The following is a 22,287-nucleotide window of genomic DNA, read 5'->3' on the forward strand; positions in this document are numbered from 1 at the left end:
CCGAGCGGGGCAATAAATTGAGCTGAGGATAGCATTAGATGGAGCTGCATGGAACGGAGGTTTGGATTCCCTTGCACGTTTCTGGGTGGTGGGAACTATCAGAGTAGACTATGACCTTCACTGAGCCGGAGCATCAAGTTTCCTCCACACCCTCCACTCTTAAGGTCTCAGATGCAAAGCCTTCGAAGCTCAGAGTAGAACAGTTAAGATGCAATATTCTCTGGTGTAGTTCTACTTACTGCTTATTATGTAAATATGGTTAGAAAAATAACTTGCAAATTTAAAATTTTATTTTCTAAATAATTCATTTTAGTGGGGCACTTTCTATGTTTTGGATGCAAGCGCAGACTTCATTGAAGGGAGTTGGAGAGGTTTGTTATGGGAGGCTTTTTTGCATTTATTGTCCATTGGATGGGTCTGGGTCATTGACTTTGAAATGGGCAAAAAGTTTCCAAAACATTTCGCTTTATGGGCGTTCGTTGTGTCGAGGTTTCACTGTACTGAGGACAGATCAAGACAGATATGGGAAAGAAAAGCCTCAGGGAGGTAAGAGAACAGGCATTGGATACTGAGAAATGGATTGCAACATCATGAAGGAATGAATATAATGTCCATGAGAATATTTCTAAAAATGACAAAATAAGTTTAATTTCAGTTATGTGTTTTATGGAGATAGAAGTTTGAACTCCCTGCTTTTAGACAACACATTTCATAATACATATACAAATTTTTCCCAAAAAGTAGCATCCTTAATCAAAATTCTTAGGAACTACATAAGGTTCTCCCTTCACAAAGCATTAGCATTCCCATAAACTGGATATAACAATAAAAACAAAGACATCACTGTGACAGCCAACAATCCCAAAGCCGTGACCCTAAAATCTGGTATCACATAGATAGCCATCATTAAGAAAGATTTTAGCACTTCATTAACACATACTAATTGGCGTGTACTGCTAGAAGAATGAATCAAGTGTTACTACCCACATTAAAGCATGCAATGTGTTGAGGAGCCAGGGCAAGTAATTGATTTCATTAAGTTTTTAAATAATATTTTCAAGAAACACATTTGTATACTTCCAATTATTACACATTAATGGATTTTAAATCCAAATATTCTACACATAAATACAATATAGAGTGGCATAATCCCTAGAAGTGAACATGATAAAAAAATGAGACCATAAAATTAATATTTTCATCGGTGAACAAATGAGTTAGAATAGAGCACTTACTCTATTGTCCTTCGGTTGGACTCTTCACCCATATTTGACTCATCTGCTGGGGCAGAAGCAGTTGAACTCTGAGGCCCTTCAGATCCACGTGCTTGATCATCAATCCCACCTCCTCTACCAGTGTCATCTGAAGATCCTCCCTCACCACTTTCACCACCAGCTACAAAACATAATATTAAAAAATATAGGATTGAACAGAGGGATCCTACTACATTAAAAATTCTCAGACTTTGAACATATAAAAAATAACTGAAAATATTACTATAACTATGAACATAACAACATAGATTGCATGAAGTTAAGCCGTACATGATAAAAGATTGGTGATGAAAACATATTTATTACTGTCATTACTGGACAGTTTGCTATGCAGCAAAGATAACCAACAGCACAATACCACAAAAAATACTTGATGTTTAATTAAAAACAATAGAGAGTTTTCCCTGTGTATTAGCAGAATGCAATTTCTCTCATTTATAAATTCCCATTTCTCTCAGTTATTCTATTGGGTGTATCACTCCATAGGCAGTGGGGGAGATAAGGGCCCCATTGACCCCGTGGCACGAGTAGGCCCCATGACAAGCAGGGAAAAAATATTAACCAGGAAATAATGTCATAAACTACACTTTCTTATGATAAAAAATTATTTTAGTGGTAATCCGTAGACGAAGTCTTTGCGCAACTGAACAAGCTTCGGTAGTTAGTCCGAAAAAATAAAAAAATCAGGTTCCACTATCTTACTTCGTTTTTTGTACTCTAAACCATTAGTAAAAATAACTTACAACTAAGTTAACAAACCCTTGACTACCAAAGTACAGAGTAATTTTTCTGTTGATAAAAAAACGGCATTGTCCACGAATATACGAAATTACGTATTTCATATAAATCTTAACATCTTAATCATAAAATCATACGTAGGTTTTTAAATGGAATAGGAAGCCTTTAATTCTTTTCCATTTACACAAAAATAGCTTATAAAAGGGCCCCACAAAAAATTTCAAGGGGATGGGAGGGACTGAATCCTTAGCGCTGTACTGCCCATAAGTACATATGTTATGATTTCCATATTGTAGCTCACCATCAGGGTGAATAAGCTTTTCTGAAACTTAAGCTCAGCATACACTTAGTATGATTAGTTGTGACTCACACAGAACTCCCAACTTAAGACCTCAATGAATTTATTTAGAATTGGCAAACCAGGAGGAGGTAAATTATCTGCTCTGATGTATCTGTCAAGGTTGCAGTCAGCAGGAGTGATGGAAGTAAAAGTGTTCAAACCCCCCAGAATATTTGAAAGACATGTTTTCAGGTGTAGCCCCCAAACTGATCCTCTCCTAATTTTTTTCTGATTACTGCCCCAGTCTCTGTTGAAATTAAATTAACACTTCCTTCAAATATTAACACAGTAAAACCTAGATTTTACGCTGTTAGTGGGACCAAATTATGGACACTATGAAAAAAAAAAAAAGAAACAAGAGAGTGTTGAGGAGGAGCTTAACTATAAGGATAACACTTGCCCTTTAATTTTTGGCAAACTTAGTCATATACAGTGCAACCTCGATATAACGACACCCCACGATACACTAATAAACACTCGCTATAGCGAATTGTCGCTTTACCGGAGGTGGAGAAAATAATAGCCAATATACCTGTTGCGAACAGATATACAGGAACAGGAGTGATGCGGCGACAGATAAACATCTATCCGATAAACGTAAGCATAAATCCAGACGAAAGGCGATGTTTTTTTGCATCACTAAATTTCCTTACTCAAATAACGACTAACTATTCAAACAATTTATCAGCGCCGCACTGAATAAAAATCGTGCAAAGCATTGTTTCGTTAATCATTATATTTATCGAACGACAGTTTACCACATAAATTTGAGACTGAGCACTCCATTAACTTCATTTCTAACAGATCGCTAGCAATTACAGAGGTTAAGGAGTCTTGATGAAAGTCTTCCGGCGGTGAAACCCTCGCTATGGCGAGAGCCAACACCGAAAGGGTCTCGTAAAAATGAATTTTTTAACACTCTTATTATAGGGTCAATTGACAGTGCATCGGCTATCTCTCGTTATAGCGGGGGTGTCGCTATAGCCCGTACTCGCTTTAACGAGGTTCCACTGTACTTTACATACACTCTGATTTAAGTAGATCATGATTTCTCAAAAAAGTTTCAATTCAATCTCACTTTTCATGGACTGAATACTGAGAGTTAATCATGGAGAGGACAAAATTCAGAAGGCTATGAAAATCAGAATATTTAGTGAAAAAATTAGAGCTTCACAATGATGAATTCACATTGTTTTCCACTCCTTGAATTTCACTACACTGCAGTCCTACTCCAACAGGAATTAGAATAGGCCAAAGGGCAAGTAATTTTTCCAAACTGTTATTGAAATGTTGTTTTCATGCACTCACTGATTCAACCCACAGGTTGGTTTGGATAAGTGAGGGTAAAGTTCACCCAGGACTAAGACGTAGGCATATGAAACTACACGTTCAGAGTAGGGGCTAATTCCTTTCCTTGGCCCACCTAAAACTTCGAGGATTTTGATTTGGATTTTCCAAAAGCATTCAAACGTGGGACCCCTCTATCAGCAGCTGTGTGCTCCACCCACTAAGATACCACTCTCTTAATCCCTTTCCAGGCATTTCATTAATAAAAAAAAGACGAGACACCATAGGGATGTGAGGCAGCCAATTAAAATTACTCGTCGTAATGAATAAAACTGCCTTTAATTGACGATGAAAAAAAAGAACTAATACAGCAGGGACCATGCTACTTGCACGCGTCCATTGTGATGATACCGTAACAATTACTCTCTGCTACTCCTCCTGCCAGAGGGCTCCCAATGCCAAGACCTGCCATGTAGAGGATGACAGGGCATTGGTGCTGCCATCTAGTGGTAGTAAGGAATAATGCTACAACACTTTCTTCACATTCTTTTTAAATTAATTTCATCATACCATTACAAGCACCAAAAATCAGCCAAATACCCTAATATGTAGTTAATAAACAATCCAACCAATGATGATGTGTTTCATATCATATAATTTTGTTCTTTTCTTTTGGAAGATTTTAGAAACAAGCAATAACCTTTTCAGCTGAAATTGATACTTTTGGCTTACATATTTGTGATAGAAAGAAAATCCTGCATTGATAATATATCAATAACATGGGAAAATAATAACATGAAGACCATACATCGAAAATGTGAATTATCCATTAAAAAAATGACAGGAATTACCTTGAGGTGGTCCTCTCATGATAGTTATGTTAGGTAAACCAGCTGCTTGCACAGCTGAAACAGCAGCAGCAATGGCTGCTGCAGTGGCTGCATGTGCAGCCTGCATAATACTTCCAGATATAGAATTGGCTTGACCATTTGCTGTGTGTCCACCAGATGTATTTCCATTAGTATTACCACCAGCACCTGCCCCACTACTTGAACTGCTTTCACCCCCACTGGAGCTGCTATGAGAAAATATACTAAAGTAAAACATGGCTTAAAACTATTGGAAGATAATTGCAAAAGACAAATTAGGGAACTAATCAAGAAAATGACCCATGACAAAAGGAGTTAGTGAATTTAAAAAGGATTTACCATTCCATTAAAATAAATTGCTAATATAAACAAGAACGCAAGTAAGAAAACTGACCTATCAACGTTGATGAATCAAGAGTAAATATAAATGATATTATACGGCACGGTCTCCAGCGTTACTTTGTAGAACTGCTTCATCATAAAATAAAAATACTTTGTTCTATTGCACACTTTACTTTAAATAGTACGAGCCTGGTTTCTACATACGAAACGCGGGTCATACTATTTAAAATAAAGTGTGGAATAGAACAAAGTATTTTTATGTTATTTTATGATAAATGATATTAATACCAAGACAGTGTCAGAATACGAAAATATGCTGTAACTTTTTTCCAAGAAGCAATTTAAAAAAATCAGGAAAAAGGTATGGTAAAATAAAATATTTAACAATTTTTGCAATGGCACAAACTAGAGATTGGTCGAATAGCAGATTACTACAACAGGAATATCGAATTCGAGTATTAAATCATAGCTCGAATATTCGAATACCTCAAATTTCGAATACATATCTCGAACATTAGAATTGCACAAAGCATATTAAATGTTATTTCTCTATTTCACTTGAATGTACACACAAATAAAAAAGGCATATTAGGTAAAAAGGTAATTTTTGGTTGCACTTTTCCTAAGGTATCTGTTTTTGTTGGGTGATACGGTTTAAACAGACTTTTTATCTCCAAAGCAAATTGATTTTTATCATCTCAACATTATTTGAATCTTGAAATATACTGCTTTTGAATCACGGATCAAGAAGAATGACAAAAGCAAATAATTCTTCTTTTTCCAGATATTCATACCTACTTTTAATGGAAAACGGCAAATCATTGACAAAACCTAGCTTGTTGATGACTATGCAAAAACTTCTTAGTTTTTAGGAAATTAATAATGCTAGCACAAGACGGACAATTTTAAAAACTGTAACTGCACTTCCACTAGCAAGAAATGTTGCTCTTTCTAAATCACCCAGAACATCAATCAATTGCATATCCCACTGTGGTGGAGTTATGGTAACATTAAAACTCAAGTTGGAGGCAGCCAATGTTATTCCTTACTTCTGTTCCAGAATATGCCTCATCATTTGCAAAATGGAGTTCCATCTTGTGGGTTCATCCTGGATGAGCTTAGAATGAGAAGTGGTGAAAATAATTTTTTGAATGTTGGTGTATTAATGGTATGCATTCTGTCAGGGGCCCGCAAATGCGGCCGTTTAAGTCACCGACGAGATGCCACTGTGTTTTTACCACAATTTAATGAAAATTTCGAACCTTTTTCAATTTTAATGCATAATTGTGGAGCTGTCGTTTGTCATACGGAAACAAAACTGACGTCAGGGGAAGCCCGCATCCTTTAAGTCTTCAAATCCGTGATGACCTTTCTGATTAGTGGAACAGTTCAGGAGCTGTAGCTGAATGCGTGCCGGAAGGTACCTCTACAGTCGATTTTTGCCGCCATTTCCAATTTTTTTGGGGAGTTTTGAGGGGGAATCCGGGGTTTTCCAGATATTTCCCCCTATCATTTTCAGTCCCCCACGTCAAACGGTATCTATTCACCACTCTTATCCACGAATTTGATGTAGTTCATATACTTTACGACACTACATGCACTTAACAGCTAGAGTCCTCTATGTTGCTTCCGAGTTAACTACCAACAATGTGCATGCATCAGTGTATGGCGTGAAATTCAAAGTATTCGAGATCTTGAATACTGAATACTTCTTAGTACTCGAGTTATTCAAATATTCGCGGATACTATTTGCACATCTTTAGTAAAAACCTAAGTCAGGGTCCTCATTGAACAAAAAGAGTAATAGTATATTATTTACATTCTAATGTAATCTTTTAAAAGCCTCATTGTTTGAATCATGTACTACAGAATGTAAAAAGTCTGCTGTACCATGAAATAAGTCTAAGCTGCCTGTTTCAAAGCAGGTTGCAAACCAATGACTCTGGTGAAAATGGTTCCAAACCTATTAGTCTCAGTAAGCACAAAAGCACAACTGTCAGTCACCTGTATGGCAGAAGGAAACAAGCTATTAAGGAATAAGCAGTAGTATGTAAGACCTTCTAGATTTTGAATGGCCACAGGAGTAAGAAAGTAAGTGCATAAGTCAGACGTCCGATATATTTGGGCCAGCTCCTTTCTCAAAGCCAAGACGCAATGTGAGGATTTTGCTTGGGAGTGTACAAAGACTTCATCCAGGTATGTCCATAGGCATTTGGAAATGGAGTTTGACAGTGTAGATCATTTGTGCCATAGGGAAGAGTTCCACAAAACCAAAATCAGCATTTGCCTGCCCTTAGTGAAAGGTACCAAGAGTACCACAGCTAAATGTCACATCTGACAGACTTAGAGCTGTACCTGAAGTGCCCTCCACTTTGCAGTCAAGTAGGTATCAGAGTTAAAAAATATATCCACCACATGCCAATTTGAACCTTCCCATTTGGGCCCATAGGCTGGGAAACCAACACACTGGCCACCACAATAGCCCAATTCCCCACTTCACTTATATTTTAACCCAATACCCTCAGATCACTAGCTCTACCTTCCAGGCCACGAAGCTCCTATCATTATATAAGCCAAAGAATGGAAATATGCACAATGCACAATTGATTCTGTCCTTATGAACAATTTTATAACAATTTTTCATCGTAACTATCTTACGTCATGGTCAAGAGCAAAAGAGTGTGTTAACATATAAAAGATATTACAATTTTTTCGATGGTACAAAATCACAAACCTAAATCTAATAGAAAAAACGTAATTCGATCTATAGTAAAAGAAATGTCATTACGAAAGTTTCATTATTACGAAATTATGAAAATCAGTCCCGGCTGTCATAAAATGAAATTTATTATGAAGTTCCACTGATAAGCAATGGTGTTTAGGTGGATGTACTCTAAGCTACGTCATACTCATTATGCTACATTCAAGTTCTCCTCGTGCACTGTGCCCATGAGTGTCAATTATGGTTCTTTCTTCAATAAGACATACTTCAGTATCCACGCAAAAAAATAATAAGCTTCATTCCTCTGCAGTCATGGTGACCCACTCTCGAAAAATTCAAGAATGCCCAAAATTTCAAATTTGGCACCTTTGAAGTTGGCTGATTCTATGTGGTGTGGTGTAAAGGAACTCGCTCTTTGAGTACAGTCTGAACAGTGTCAATAGGGTGGTTTCCTATTATTTTTTTATTGCCTAAATCGAAATATTATTACTCCTGGGGTACGTATTTAATGCTTTTAGATTTTTAGTTGACGATATCTATTTTTCGCGATTAAATGAAAAGTGAAAAGTTTCAAGAGCGCGTAAACGCGACGGCTAAGTATGAATGCTGGGAAAACCCCGTGTGACGTCGTTCTGGTTCCCGCTGCTGCCAAGTGAGGTGACCTTGGGGCGAGGTTTTGAGCACTGATGCAACGCAGGATGCTAGCAGGTAACAGAGTACCCTGCTAACAGGTAGCACTTGGCTTAAATAAGGATTATTAATACCTTATCAAACGAAGGAAACCTTCTGACCATAGGCAGTTTTAATAGGTGATTATTAAGAGACGTTTCCCTGAGCTCTGTGCCTCATGCATGCATTGGTAATCTCAGACGATGTAAAACTCCTATCTACTCGTAGGGAAACTAGGCCCCTGTGACGTCATGTGGAGTGGCATCGCATGGGCGCCAATGTGGCCTTTTTCAAATGCAGTTAAAATTGGCCATTGCCATTTGTCTAAACTGGGATTTATAAAACCAAATAATTTGTATTAGGGATGAGTCGATTCCACTTTTTTTCGATTCCGATTCCTTCAAATCGATTCCCGATTCTCGATTCCGATTCCATCCATTCTTACTCCTTATAGCAGGTGGGATTTTGATTTATCTGTGGTATTGCTGTCATTAAAATTTAAGAATTGAATGGAATAAAATAACTAGGGATGGACAGATCCAGGATTTTTGGAGCCAGATCTTTCGAATCGGATATTTTTTAATCCAAATGCATTTTCAAATTCCTGCGATTTCACAAAGTCATTATTCAAGTTTATTGTGGGTGCATACAATCAATGGAATGCTTTTTAGATTTTCATACACATTTTAATATTTTTATAAATTAAAAATTATTTTATGGGCTTTCAAGTTGTTTTTTAAAAACATCTTTACATATTCAGGGCCTAAACTGTTACGCTTGGGCTTGGAAATGAAAATAGGAAAAATCTTAGGATGAACCACTCACCAGTAGCATAGCGAGAGGACCCCCCCAAATTATAGAAACACAATTACTTTCCTTAATAAAAGGAAACAAAATATTAAAAATCATGAATTTACAAAAATGGAAAAAAATGAATCTCTGAAAAATGAAATTTTTTCTATTATGAAGGGCGTTAAAATTAGTTTGAAAACCTCTCCTTTGTACCCTGTTGTTTAAAAATTTTCCCCCCTGGTTTTGGACCCCCCCTTAACAAAATTCCTGGCTACCCCCCTGCTATCGACTGAATTCAAATTTTCCTCACACGCGTTTCCCCCGAATTTTACTTTCTCATCGCATACGGATTTGTGTTTCATCCGAAAATGCTTCAGTATGGTGAGGTGGACTTAGCACATCCTCGCAATAATTTACGCCATAGTGCACGCACACTGCATTCATTGGTTCTCCTGTTAATGAAAATGTTTATACACAATGAAAGACATTTTTATCGGTGCATCATTAAATTAAATTGCAACTGCGCAATCAGCTACACAATTAAAAGTATTTAAAACGGTATTAACGTCACGTGCGACGAGGTGCTCAACCGCTCAGCATGAGGAAGGAGTGGGCAGCAAAAGCGTGTAAAGGAGAGGTGGAGGGGAAGGAGCAGTGGCGTAGCCAGGAATTTCAATTGGGGGGGGATCCAAAACCAGGGGGGAAAATTGTTGAAAAAACCGGGCACTAAATAATGGGTTTTTAACTAATTTTAACACTTTCCCAGAAAGTCACTCTCCTAGCATTTGTAGTCTAGAAACGGAGAATTGAAGCAGGTAGGCCAAAAAAGGTCAGTTGGTGAGACGAGGTAGGGATGAAACACGCTTCAATTGTTTTCGTGTGATTTGATATTTTCCTTAGAAGACAATGATTTTTGGTCCGTGTGATTTCGGATGCGAAAAAAAAAACAACAGAGGCACGGGCTGATGGACGGCCGAGGGTGGTTTTCTGAAATCTGCGACATAGTTACTTTTGAAATGCTGAAAATCCTGGCCACGGCTGAAATTCTACTTGCAACCTCTGCGAGAGCTTTCAAACAAAACAGTTCATGAGTAGGACAAGAATCGCATGCGACGGCGCATTCGAAGAGAGAATCGGAAATATTTCCACTCTTATGGGGCGTTGCATTCACTGAAGCTATTATTTAAAATTTCGGATCCAGATCCGATGTCTTCCGCGACTTTGGATCCGATGAAGGGCAATATCCGCGGGTATTTGGATCCGAGGTATCCGATCCGACCATCCCTAAAAATAACAAAAGCCGCGGTGGCTACATTCTCGTTTGGCCACGGTGGCTAAACAATAATGTAGCGTTCATGGCGTCGATACATACCAGAGCAGCCTGGCGGGTGCGCGGTGGCGGCCGAACGCAACCTGTCGAGTCCGCCCGGAGGCCGCGGCGGCTTATGCCAAGCAAGTATAAACTTCCTCAAGGGTTGCATTGATGAAACTGGGCTATACAAACGCGAATGTGTCTAATTTTTTTAATTATTGATGCAGGCGCGTGTTAGTCTAAAAAGTTACTTATATAAAAAAAACCGCTCTCAGCGCGTATTTATAAGAAACTTTTTTCACAGAAAAACTCGCTCTCTGCACGTTTTTATTATCATCAGACTTCAAATATCATTCGAAAGTAAAAAAATATATTTCGATCTATTATACTTTAAAATTGGTGGTCCAGATGAATTCTCCGAATGTGATTCATAATCGTAACAATTTGATTTGCTGTGACCAGCGGTTAATAAAAGGACGGAAAACGCATGCCTTGCTTCCCGATCCCGTGGTTTCCAATTTTTTTTTTCTCTTAGAGTTACTCATGAACACGAGGTATTTCAGGGTTCGTCGGTTTGTCGCTCTTGCCGACATTTTCATGTTTCCGAGGCCGCTTAGGTATGTTCGTCGCAGCACCCACGTGCGGGGCGTATCCTCCGCGCGGGCAAGGCTGACACCGCGGCCGCTTAGGTGTGTGGCAGCATTTATGCCCCAAACTTATAGTCTATGCTCAAAACATTTATCTTCCTGGAATCGATGGAATCGGAATCGACTTTAGGCGATCGATTCTCGATTCCGATTCCGTGCCCGGGAATCGGTGGAATCGAGAATCGACATTTGGAATCGACTCATCCCTAATTTGTATATTAAGAATACCCTAATGGTGGGTAACGAATCGCAATCAATGCCTTGTGTTTTCTTTGATGAAGGAAACTACCCTATTAAATCCATTGTGAAGTCAGTAACTGTTCACAATTTCGCCTGTTCTTCCTTCCTTTGGGAAACACATTTTTTCGGCTCCATCCACGTTGCTTGCACAGCTAGATCAAGGGCGTACCAAGGATAATAACTAGGGGGAGGGGGGTGCAAGTCATGGTTTAGAGGGGTTTAGTTTGTCACAATCATGAGTTAATGCAAAATTGTAATACAGTGTTGCATTCCGCAGGATAATTTGATGCATTGCCTAGGTTTATCAACTTATGAACAAGGTCTCGGAAAGCACCTCGTTCATACGGCGAGGACTTGCTGTATTTGTGCAAGATTTAATCGCATATGTCATACACATAACTCTGAAGCTATTCCACAGCACAAACATAAGTACGGGAAATTGAAGAGACAAGAAATATTGGCAAGGCATGTTTTTAGCGATGATTCCTAAAAGATACATTATTACAAAGTTCTTTTTAGGATCCTATACTTTTTCGGTCGTATGAGCTTCTTAATAACAAGAGTTTATTGTGTAAATATTTTAAAAGTCACATTGTTCGAAGCATCTACTACAGAATGTACTTCAAATCTCAAAGTTTTGCCATAAGCCCCATGAATTCTAGAATTTCCAGAATCTGGTGTTATTAACTAAGAAATGCGACATACATTCTACTGCTCTTTTGGAACCCTTATGTTGCAGCTTCTAACTATTACTCAAACATATAGCTTTTACGGCTGCCTTATTAAAATCTGAAAGCATACTAGAACATCAATATATTGGCCATGACTACCTAGAACAACGATATATTGGCCATGACTTTCCAAAATGAAATGCCCGAGAAGCCCACCAGCTTTGGTTTTAGAGTATGAGTTCTAACCTTATGGGACTAGTTTTAGAAGTACACGAAAGGCACAGATGTAATATGCTCAAAACACATTAATCCAACCTACATGAAATTATGTATTACAACAGGGTATAAGGTGACAATTTCATAGAAGTTATGAAATTTGAATGAGTTTATAAATGCACATGAAATTCACCTTACTTGACAATTTCTTGCGAAAGATCCACAGAGAAAAAATCATTCGCCTTGACCGGGATCCCCCGATTTCCGGTCAAGTGCTTTAGCCAGTTAAGCTATCGAGGCATCATTCTTCCCTGTGGATATTTTCGGAAACTACCGGTCAAGGCGAATGATTTTATCTCTGTGGATCTTTTGCACGATTGTGCATTGCGGGTGACTCTCGCAAAAGTTATCACCGGGGCTAGTCCCGGTATACATTAAACTTGACAATTTCTACAAAAAGCTAGACTAAGACTTGACAATTTCTACATTAAGCATTCGATACAGAGCATCAATCCCAGATATTAGGCAATCGAATGCAATAAAAACACAATGACATTATAACTTTTCGATGTCTTAATCTCTAAAAATGTACAAAAATATTATTATTTGAAAGTAATATTGTTGCCTCAATATTAGAATTACATATATATTTTCCTCTAGCATTGCTAATCGCAAAGTGCATACTAACGAATTTTGAGTTTTGCTTCATTAGCCTTCAAAATTCCATACCACTTGAGGGAAACCTGGTAACTGAACAGACTTCCAACTGAGAGTATAATCACCAGGGGCCTAAGTCTGTAACTTCGTTTTCTCCCGAGCTGGAAGAAAATAGACTCGTGAAGCTACCATTTCATCCATCCCTAAGTCAAATCTCCCGGTAATGGAGAAAACATTCTCCCAGTAACGGAGAAAGCATTTCTCCTGCAGAAAATGTTTCTCCCGACTGAAGTCTGTAACACAATTGGAGAAACTTGATGCACCCTGGACGGGTGCTTCGGAGTCACCTGCCCGGGACCCACCGACTAATTTTCTCCCTCGGAGAAAGTGAGAAAGATAGCAATGGCAGACCGTTGTGGATGATTGAACTGCAGTTCTATTTGTACACTCTTATATATTTCTTACGTGTTTGTGCCAAAATAGAACATGAAAATTCTTCAATCCATTCTTCAAGTTAGGTAGGCAACGTACGTAGTGTCGTTGACAAGAATTGAAAATTTTGTATAGCTGCATTTGCAAGGAAACTACATGCAGTGAACTTTCATTGTGCCTCTAGTGTAAGTGAACACAATTTGTGCCTTTAGTGTACCCCTAAGTGAATTGATTGCATATAGACGATGAAGAGTGAAGTGAGTTGTGAGTTCGACAAAATTATTTATTTCTTCCATGCTGGTTTAATCAACCATAGACATTTCGATCAAAGGTATCTAACTATTGCGAAGAGGATATGTTTCATATTTGAACTAGTTGTAGTTTAGGGATACATCAAACACATGTTTATTTTCATTGGTTTGTTCCTTCTAAGTTCTGTTTGATTTTATTACCTATTGTCATTTCATTATGACCTTTCGCCAGTGTTTACATTTCAAGCATTTCTTTGCACTGTTGTTTTTGTTTTGGTCATATTTTGGTTACGGTGAGAGTGATAGTGAAATTCGAAGTTCGTTGATGTTACAATAACTGGTTGAGTAATTTGTTGCAGCCTACTCATTTCATTGTCTTCGTAATGTTCATGTGAAATAACGTAAACTGATTTTAAGTCGTTAGTGATGAGTAGGAAGTGAGGCGTGAAGAATCCTTACGAACTTCAAGGAGTGCAAATTCTTTTAGTGTGTGCAAAGTGATTGGAAAACCGATTATCATGTGTTATTAGTGCTCTATAGTAGTGTTACAATAACTGGGAAATATGGGTTAGGTAACCGAAATGAAAGAGGAGAAAGGCTACTTGAATTCTGCACGGAGCACAGGCTAGTGGTTGCCAACACTTTATTCAAAAATCCCCTGCAAAGAAGATACACGTGGAAGATGCCAGGAGACTTTAGAAGATTCCAAATCGACTACATTCTAGTGAAACAAAGATTCAGGAACCAGGTGAAGGACTGCAAAAGTTATCCAGGGGCAGATATCGATAGTGACCATAACTTAGTTATGATGAAATGCCACCTTAAATTTAAAAAGTTGAAGAAAGCCGTGAAAAACATATGGCACGTTAAAAAATTGAGGGAGGTTCAGCATCAACTGGCAAGAGGTTGTAGAAAATAAAATAGGGGAGGATACGACCAACAAACCAATGGAAGAGAGTTGGAAAACCATTAGAAGTGGTCTGCAGGTAGCAGCTGAGGAAGTTCTTGGTAAAAGAAGAGTCGTTATGAAAAAACCATGGATCACGCAGGAAGTATTACAGTAAACTCTCGATTATACGAAGCAGGATTTTACGAAGTTTTCTATTATAAGAAGTGATATTGCGGTCCCGGCGAAAAGTCTATGCTAAATACATGGCGGTATTCGATTATACGAAATATTTTGAAATTACGAACCTTGGCTCGGTCCCCAGGAGCAAATGGCATTCGATTATACGAACTACGGCGAAATATTTGTCAACAAAACTAGTTACGCCGGCGTAGTTAGCTAAAAAAAATCAGCGCTTCCGACTGTGGTCCATCAAAAGTGTGAAATCGTAAATGATAGTGAAACTTTGGAGAGAAAGGGTTCGCCTAAAACCTCACGGTGGGAATTTAGGGGAAGTAGGAGTTCAGTAAAATATCGCGACTGACATAATGCCCCTATTTACGTGCCTATTCGTAAACATCGCATCGACAATACATCGTAGTTTAACATGTCAGGAATGTCGCACGAGGTATTTCGTACACTCCTACTTAACCCTTTGCACTGCTGTGAACGTACCTGGTACGTTCGCAAGGCAGGCTGCTGTGAACATACTTCGAAGACTACTTGACTACTTTTCGCCGAAGCTCTTCGAAGGGTCCTTAATCTGGGACCTTTTCTTCGACAAGATCACCCTCGCTGGCCCCTCTCCTCGACTCTCCGAGCGGGGGCCTCCCTCCCCAAAAGTGACCACTCTGACTGCATTTTGAAAATCTATCAATCAATGCCATCATCAAAAAATAATTGTTTGCATCGCACTCCTGCCAATCAGGCAATCAAGTGCGTCTCTGAACCGTGTTTCTGCGATGAGAAATAAGGATTTTGTTAACTTTGCTAAAATGGTCAAGTTAATAAAATTGTTATTTTTCATCGCAGAAACACGGTTCAAAGACGTACTTGATTTCCTCCACTACAATCGCAAATTGCTGGAAATCAGCCGGATTCCCTTTGATAGCGCATCATGAGAATGTTCTCGATGTTGGTAATTGATACAACGAGCCTACTAGTAATTCTACCACTATAATATCATGGCTATTCGTTACGTTATACCTTCAGGAAGCTGCAGCGGATGAAATCGCGGAGGAGATTAGAGGCTTAAAAGATGATTTTGAAAAATACTTTGAAAAAGCAGGATGAGCACAGCGCGCAACATCAAACGTTTATATTGCCCTAGATATATCCAGGCTTGCGACAATGTGACGCCGGTACCTACGTCGGATGAAGCAGCGGCCGGGACTAGTCATAATAGCAGTGACGACGAAGATGAAAGTGAGGAAGTAATTTCACCAAATAAAAAAGAAGTATACGCTGCCCTCCAAACATTAAGATATTTTGATCTAGCTAACGATTTAGATCCCCAATTTAATTCCCATTTATGCAAGTGAGAAACTATGGTGGAAGCAGCGATGGAGAGGGGCAAAAAGCAAAAAAATAACGGATTATTCTGGGTAATATCTTTTTGTGTATATATTAGCCTTCCTGAATAAACAACTTAAATATCTAAGTATTGGGGCTCTATTTACCACCAACTTATTTTTCAGGCTACTCGTAATGAAGACGCACTTCTAACTCTAACCATGAACTTTCTTCTCGCATGCCTCCCCGTTCTCCCATGCCGAGAGATCTTTCTTTCCAAAGTCTTTGTTTACTCCCTCCTGCGGCCTCTGCTGATCTTGCTGACACCCACCTTACACATCCCGAACCCCTCCTTCCCCAGCATTTCCCATTCTCTCCCTCCCTAAGGTGACTGAGCTTGAGTGCGTCGTAAAAAAATACGCCCCCCAAACGTAGACTGAGGCAGAGCTGAAGGCCCTTTCCCCACCCTTCTTTCTCCTGCCCCTTCACCCCTTGTTATGCTGACCACACTTCTTTCCTCATTCCACTCTTATTCAACACCCCCCCCCCCCCACTGGGAACGTTCTCCGACTGTGGAGAAGGGCATGGTTCATCTTTACCTGCAACGGGGGTAAGTTTTTAACCGGAGAGAGGCTGAAGAAGTATCTTCCACAATCGGGGAAATGGTGCCGTGCTTATAATTGTCTCTCTTCTTCTCTGCTGACTTTTCAATTTAAATTATTTCCTTTGCTCTTTCCACACTATATTTATTTACGATTATGGCACGACTATTTTTTAGTGCTAAAACTAAGAAAATCTTTTCTCTATGTCAATGATCCTTTGCATAACTTTCAATTCGGCGCAGAAAGGAACATGAAAACTAAATGAGGTGAACGTACAGGTTTTTGCATGTCATTCTTGGGAATTCACGCAAGTGAACCAATACTTCACACACGTTGAGAAATGATGAAACGTCTCTAGTAGGAAAACAATCAATGTGGATAATAAGGTTTCTCTCTTTACTTCTCCGATAATGGAAGATGTTTCTCCTGTCGGCATAAAAGAAGAGAGACATACTATATGAACATAGCACTTCACACCCGGTATGAAGAATATGGTCCTGATGAAGAATAAAGTCTTTCGTGGCAACGTCTGCAACGATGATGGAGCACAGTAGCTGGACGGAGAACTCAAACAGAATTTACTTCAAATATTCGCCAGAAGATAATCATATCCTACGTAATTTATGATCGTAACTGAATCTCAATGAAAATAACAAATTGAAAAGATAGCACATTCAGCTGAAAATACGGAGTAACTCGAAATATTAACTTACGAAGGTTATTTTGGAACGGGTTAAGGCCCTCGTTATTCTTTTTTTTCTCGTCACTGAGCGATAGAGGGCGACATAAATGGCGGTTAGGCCCTTAGAGTATGGTTAGGCCGGCTGCCACTAATATTTCCGTGGGTGCTGGAAACAAATACCTATCTTATGCTTACTTAATAGTTTCTATTCGCTCCTAACCACAAATTTATAACATTAAATTCTTATAATAAACTTTCCAATTCATTATTTGATTACGTTTTCTACACTGGTCGGGAATTTCTTAAGCGATCGTTGATATTGAAGTATGTACAAGAAATGAGAAATTTATGGTGGTATAATCATTTAACGATCTTTCACAGCATAAATCGATAACAAAAAGCCTTTTCTAAGAATTCTACCGTGAATAATCACCAAAAACATTTAAATAAGGCCACTAAAGACAAAAAAGGGCAGAAGAAACAAAAGCGAATATTTTTTCGTGACTTATGAAAAAGGTTTGAAATTACGAAACTCGATTTTACGAAGTGCCAATTTCCCGGTCCCACTGACTTCGTATAATCGACAGTTTACTGTAGATCTTATTGAAGTAAGAAGAAAATACAAGGCTGCGAAAACAGAGGAAGGACAGAATCGTTACAAGAGAATAAGGAACAAAATTTGTCGTAAAGCGCGGAAGGCTAGAGAAACGTGGATGAAAAGTATTTGTGAAGACGTGCAAAATAATCTTAAACATGGAAAAGTAGAGGCTGTCTATAGGATAGTGAGGAACCACTTTAAGGAAAGGGGCATAAGATGTAATACCCTTAGGAACAAAAACGGAGAACTAATGATTGAAAACGAAGACAAATGGAAGAGATGGAAGGAATATCTGGAAGATTTGTACAAAGGAAGCAGCCTCAGAACGAATGCTATCGAAAACGAGAGGGAAGCGGATGCCGCTGACATGGGAGCCCCAATTTTAAGATCGGAATTTGATGCGGCTGTAAGAGACCTCAGGATAAATAAAGCGTCTGGCATTGATGACATTCCTGCAGAACTAATTAAAAATTCAGGAGAGAAGACGTTGAACCAGCTATACAAAATCATTAGTGAAATGTATTTGACAGGTGAGATACCAAAGGACTTAGAGAGGAACATTATAATCCCTATTTCTAAGAAGAAAAGAGTGGAGAACTGCGAAGATTTTACGGCCATAAGCCTTACTACACATGCGCCGAAGATACTCACAAGGATCATCTATAGAAGAATAGAACGAAAAGCAGAAGAGTACTTGGATGAGGACCAATTTGGATTCAGAAAAAAACAAAGGCACAAGGGAAGCAATATTGGCCCTAAGACTGCTCATAGAGAAGAGAATGGAAAAGAACAAGCCTACATTCGTTGCGTTTGTGGACTTAGAGAAAGCATTTGAAAACGTGGATTGGAGCACAATGCTTGGAATCCTAAAAGAAATTGGGGTTCTTTATAATGACAGAAGAATCATCCACAGTTTATACAAAAACCAAGTAGCGGTGATAAAATCAGGGCCCAGCTGTGAAGAAGCAAGAATTAGGAAAGGAGTGCGACAAGGCTGTACATTGTCACCTGTAATTTTCAACGTTTACATTGAGAAAGCCATTAATGAAATCAAAGAAAAGGCATTGGGAGTGAATATCCATGGAGAAAAAATTAGCATGCTAAGATTTGCCGATGACATAGCCGTTATAGCAGAAACAGAGATGGATTTGAAAAATATTCTGATTAATATGGGTAGGGTAATGGGTAGATATCAACTGAAAATAAGCACGAAGAAAACCAAGATATTAGTATGCAGCAGAAGAGAAGAAGTCAAGACTAACATTAAAATAGGGAAGCAAAAACTGATAGAGGTGGATGAATTCTGTTATTTGGGAAGCAAGATAACTAGTGATGGGAGAAGTAAGAAAGAAATTATCAGCAGAATAGCCCAGGCGAAGAGAGCATTCCACCAAAGAGAGTCCTGCTTACAGCGGGAAACTTAAATATGGAAGTAAAGAAACAATTTATAAGAACCTACATCTGGAGTATGCTCCTATATGGAAGTGAGGCATGGACAATGACCGCAGCGGAGAAAGCAAGGATAGAGGCCTTCGAAATGTGGTGCTACAGAAGAATGATGAAAATCAAATGGATCGACCGAGTTAGTAACGAGGAAGTCCTAAGAAGAGTAGGAGAGAAGAGAAGCCTCATGAAAACCTTTATAAGAAGACGGAACAACCTTGTAGGCCACATCCTGAGACATGATGGCCTGATGAAGACAATCGTCGAAGGACAAGTGGAGGGCAAGAATGGAAAAGGAAGACCTCGAACATAATATATGGAACAAGTAAAGAGAGATGTGAAAGAGAAGAAATACGTAGGTGTGAAAAGATTAGCTGATATGAGAATAGAGTGGAGAGCTGCGTCAAACCAATCCTAGGATTGTTGACCAGTAATGATGATGAGTAGTGTTACATATACTGATTATAAGTATCAAATAGACAGCTAGTGAAATGTGTGTTGTAATGTTATTTGTGAAATGATGAGCAATAAATATGTAAAAGTAAGGGTAATTTTGCTTTGTTTTTTATATATAAATGCCTCTAGTAAACTATTTTCCCTTTGTTACCACACTTCTACGCTGTCAATATTTGAAAATTTTAAATGTAGCGACTCAGGTTGTTGTGTTTCCTTAACTATAACATTTTGGGAGTTGCAAACATATGTTACTAATTGCTCGCACTTAGGTATTTGCAATGTAATAAATGTGTACCATTCATACATTTACCGTTGCGTTATTTTCTTTACGATTCTTTTCTCCAATGTAAAATTTTTTTTGAGCTTCCTTTTCCACTCCAACATTGTGTATTTCTGCTTTTCGAGTATAAATGCATATAATACTGACGTTGCTAATTATGTTTTTCCATACTCATCACGCATACACCAATGAAAGTATGCATCCGAAGTGCAAAAAATATGCAATATATATCATCAATTAATACAATAGCAGTTTGTATACAAGAATAACTGCATCTCAAACATACAAATGCTACGGTATTACGCATTAATCTCTCCTTTCTCAATGGTATATAATATACTCTTTTGTGTGTAATAATGAACAAATATATCTGCGATGGATTTAAATCGATTTATCCATAGCCAAGAATAAATTTCAAATGCATCAATTTCATTTATTTGAAAGTTTTACTTTAACGATGAATGAATAGCCCTTATTACGAGTGAGAATCGTTTGATTTCCCACTCATTTTTTATTTGAAACAAAGCATTTTTATTGGTTCTTCACGCTATCACCGGCTTTGGATTCAATATTTTTCACACCTATCCACTCTTCCTATCCAATACGGAGAATTAGAGTTTTCTCAGGTAGCGGCCAGGAACTGATGTTTTCTCTGCCAAGTTACAGACTTCAGTCGGGAGAAAACTACGGTAGAAAACAGTTTCTCCAGAGAAAGGAGATTTCAAGTTACAGACTTATGCCCCAGGATCTCATGATAAATGAGCAGCAGATTAGATATCACTGAGGTATGCACAAAATTAGGACACTACTCTTTTGAGATGAATTAAAATGATCTTACCTGGAGAGGTCAAGGTCTTCATTGGCATTATCTATGTCTGGCAATGGTGCATCTGGATTCTCCAATCTATTGAGAACATCTTGTGCGCGATTCAACATCTGTTGTGCCAGCACTATCCTTGTCCTAGTTCGAGAGAATCCCTGTGGTAAGGTGGCACGAATGCCTACAATACAAAAAGAGAGTTCATTCAGAATTCTTGATGCCATTAAAATATATTGGATTACCTTGCTAATATCTGAAAAAAATAAATAGCAAGAGAGATTGCTACTAATCACAAATTGAGATGATAAAAGCAGTTGTCATAGAAAGTATCAACTTCACCTGCATGTGCACAGGTTCAATAAGTTCTACAAACAACCGCTGAACAGAAACTTTTATGCCGATAACTGTGAACACACCTATACTTTGATCGTCAATAATGTCGGCTGGAATTGCCATTGCTCCGAAGTACATGGTGTTCCCATCGAAGCGAGGCTGTCGATGGTAGTGATGATGGTGATAATGAATGCGACGGTGGTTGGTGTTGTGAGGTTGAGTTCTCCTGGCATTGCTGGTGTTGTTATTTGGCGTTGCTTGAGGTGGAGCGCGTTGGACAAGGTGAACCACTTTCCCGTTTACATCTGAAATCATCAATTTCATTTAGTAAATCAAATAACGGACTACTAATCGAAAGCCTATTCACTGTTATTACCATATTCACTCAGATTTTTATCATCCTGTAAAAGTTTCCCGCAATAAATCAGTCTCTGTGAATCAGCGGGAACATTAATGGATTCTGCGATTTTTTCTTTGAACTGCTTAACTGTGACCTGTTGCAAGAAAAAGTAAACATTAATTAGAGGAATTGCATCACCCAAAATAGTTTGAAAAATACCAATTAAACAACTTCGCATTAAAAATTGCATATCCTTCACACAACAACTAATTGACACCCTCAATATGGAGTTCATGAAAAACGAAGTAGTTCCTTTACACTTACATCGTCTGGGACTGAAAACTTATGATTTTGAGAATCCAAAGTTTTAACAGTAAGCTCAATCATCTTCTTATGGTAATATCACCTGAAACGACATTAGAGAACTGAATAGACATGAAAGAAAGGGCCTCAAGAAACGCATAGCTGACAACGTAGAACAGATTTTGACACCCGATCATGAATGCCCATCTAAACCCCAAGTGCCAACTTCGAGTCACATTTAAGTCCATACTTGTGATACAGATGCATTACTTACCATTCGTATAACAGTTTAAATTGCATGTATATACCTAAACCCTTAGCGGTTTAAGTCTTCAGAATTCTCCAACCAGCCAAGTCGTTGTCACCATTAGTGTGAAGAGATTGATGTATGGATTAAGTAATAATACCCTATTTTTCGATTCAGACTACCACATTGTCTCGAAACTTATAAAAAATTCACCACAAGAGATGCAAAACGTACTTAAGTTCGGTGAAAACTTATTTCACAAGGAATGATTCAACATTGTTTAATATCGTCCTCTACAGGAGAGTCTCGAAATTTCTTATGACGGG

At 38.4% G+C, this 22,287-nt stretch overlaps 1 protein-coding gene across 4 annotated transcripts in view; it reads right to left on the bottom strand.

The window, feature by feature from the left end:
- LOC124162913 (large proline-rich protein BAG6) overlaps nucleotides 1-22,287 on the bottom strand; it is a 41,817-nt gene extending 19,530 nt beyond the window's left edge. Inside the window, exons 1-7 of one of the 4 annotated variants that reach the window (XM_046539663.1) lie at nucleotides 21,989-22,287; nucleotides 21,736-21,817; nucleotides 21,448-21,565; nucleotides 21,155-21,376; nucleotides 20,757-20,919; nucleotides 4,491-4,714; nucleotides 1,236-1,395 (exon numbers count right to left, since the gene is read on the bottom strand). In XM_046539663.1, coding sequence (XP_046395619.1) covers nucleotides 1,236-1,395; nucleotides 4,491-4,714; nucleotides 20,757-20,919; nucleotides 21,155-21,376; nucleotides 21,448-21,565; nucleotides 21,736-21,798 — 950 coding nt within the window. In that variant the 5' untranslated portion in view covers nucleotides 21,799-21,817; nucleotides 21,989-22,287. Of the gene's footprint in view, nucleotides 1-1,235; nucleotides 1,396-4,490; nucleotides 4,733-20,756; nucleotides 20,920-21,154; nucleotides 21,377-21,447; nucleotides 21,566-21,735; nucleotides 21,818-21,988 lie in introns of all 4 variants that reach the window. The other 3 variants (XM_046539655.1, XM_046539646.1, XM_046539671.1) reach the window with 3 other exon arrangements.

Source organism: Ischnura elegans, chromosome 1 (assembly GCF_921293095.1).
Source record: "Ischnura elegans chromosome 1, ioIscEleg1.1, whole genome shotgun sequence".
Taxonomy (NCBI): domain Eukaryota; kingdom Metazoa; phylum Arthropoda; class Insecta; order Odonata; family Coenagrionidae; genus Ischnura; species Ischnura elegans.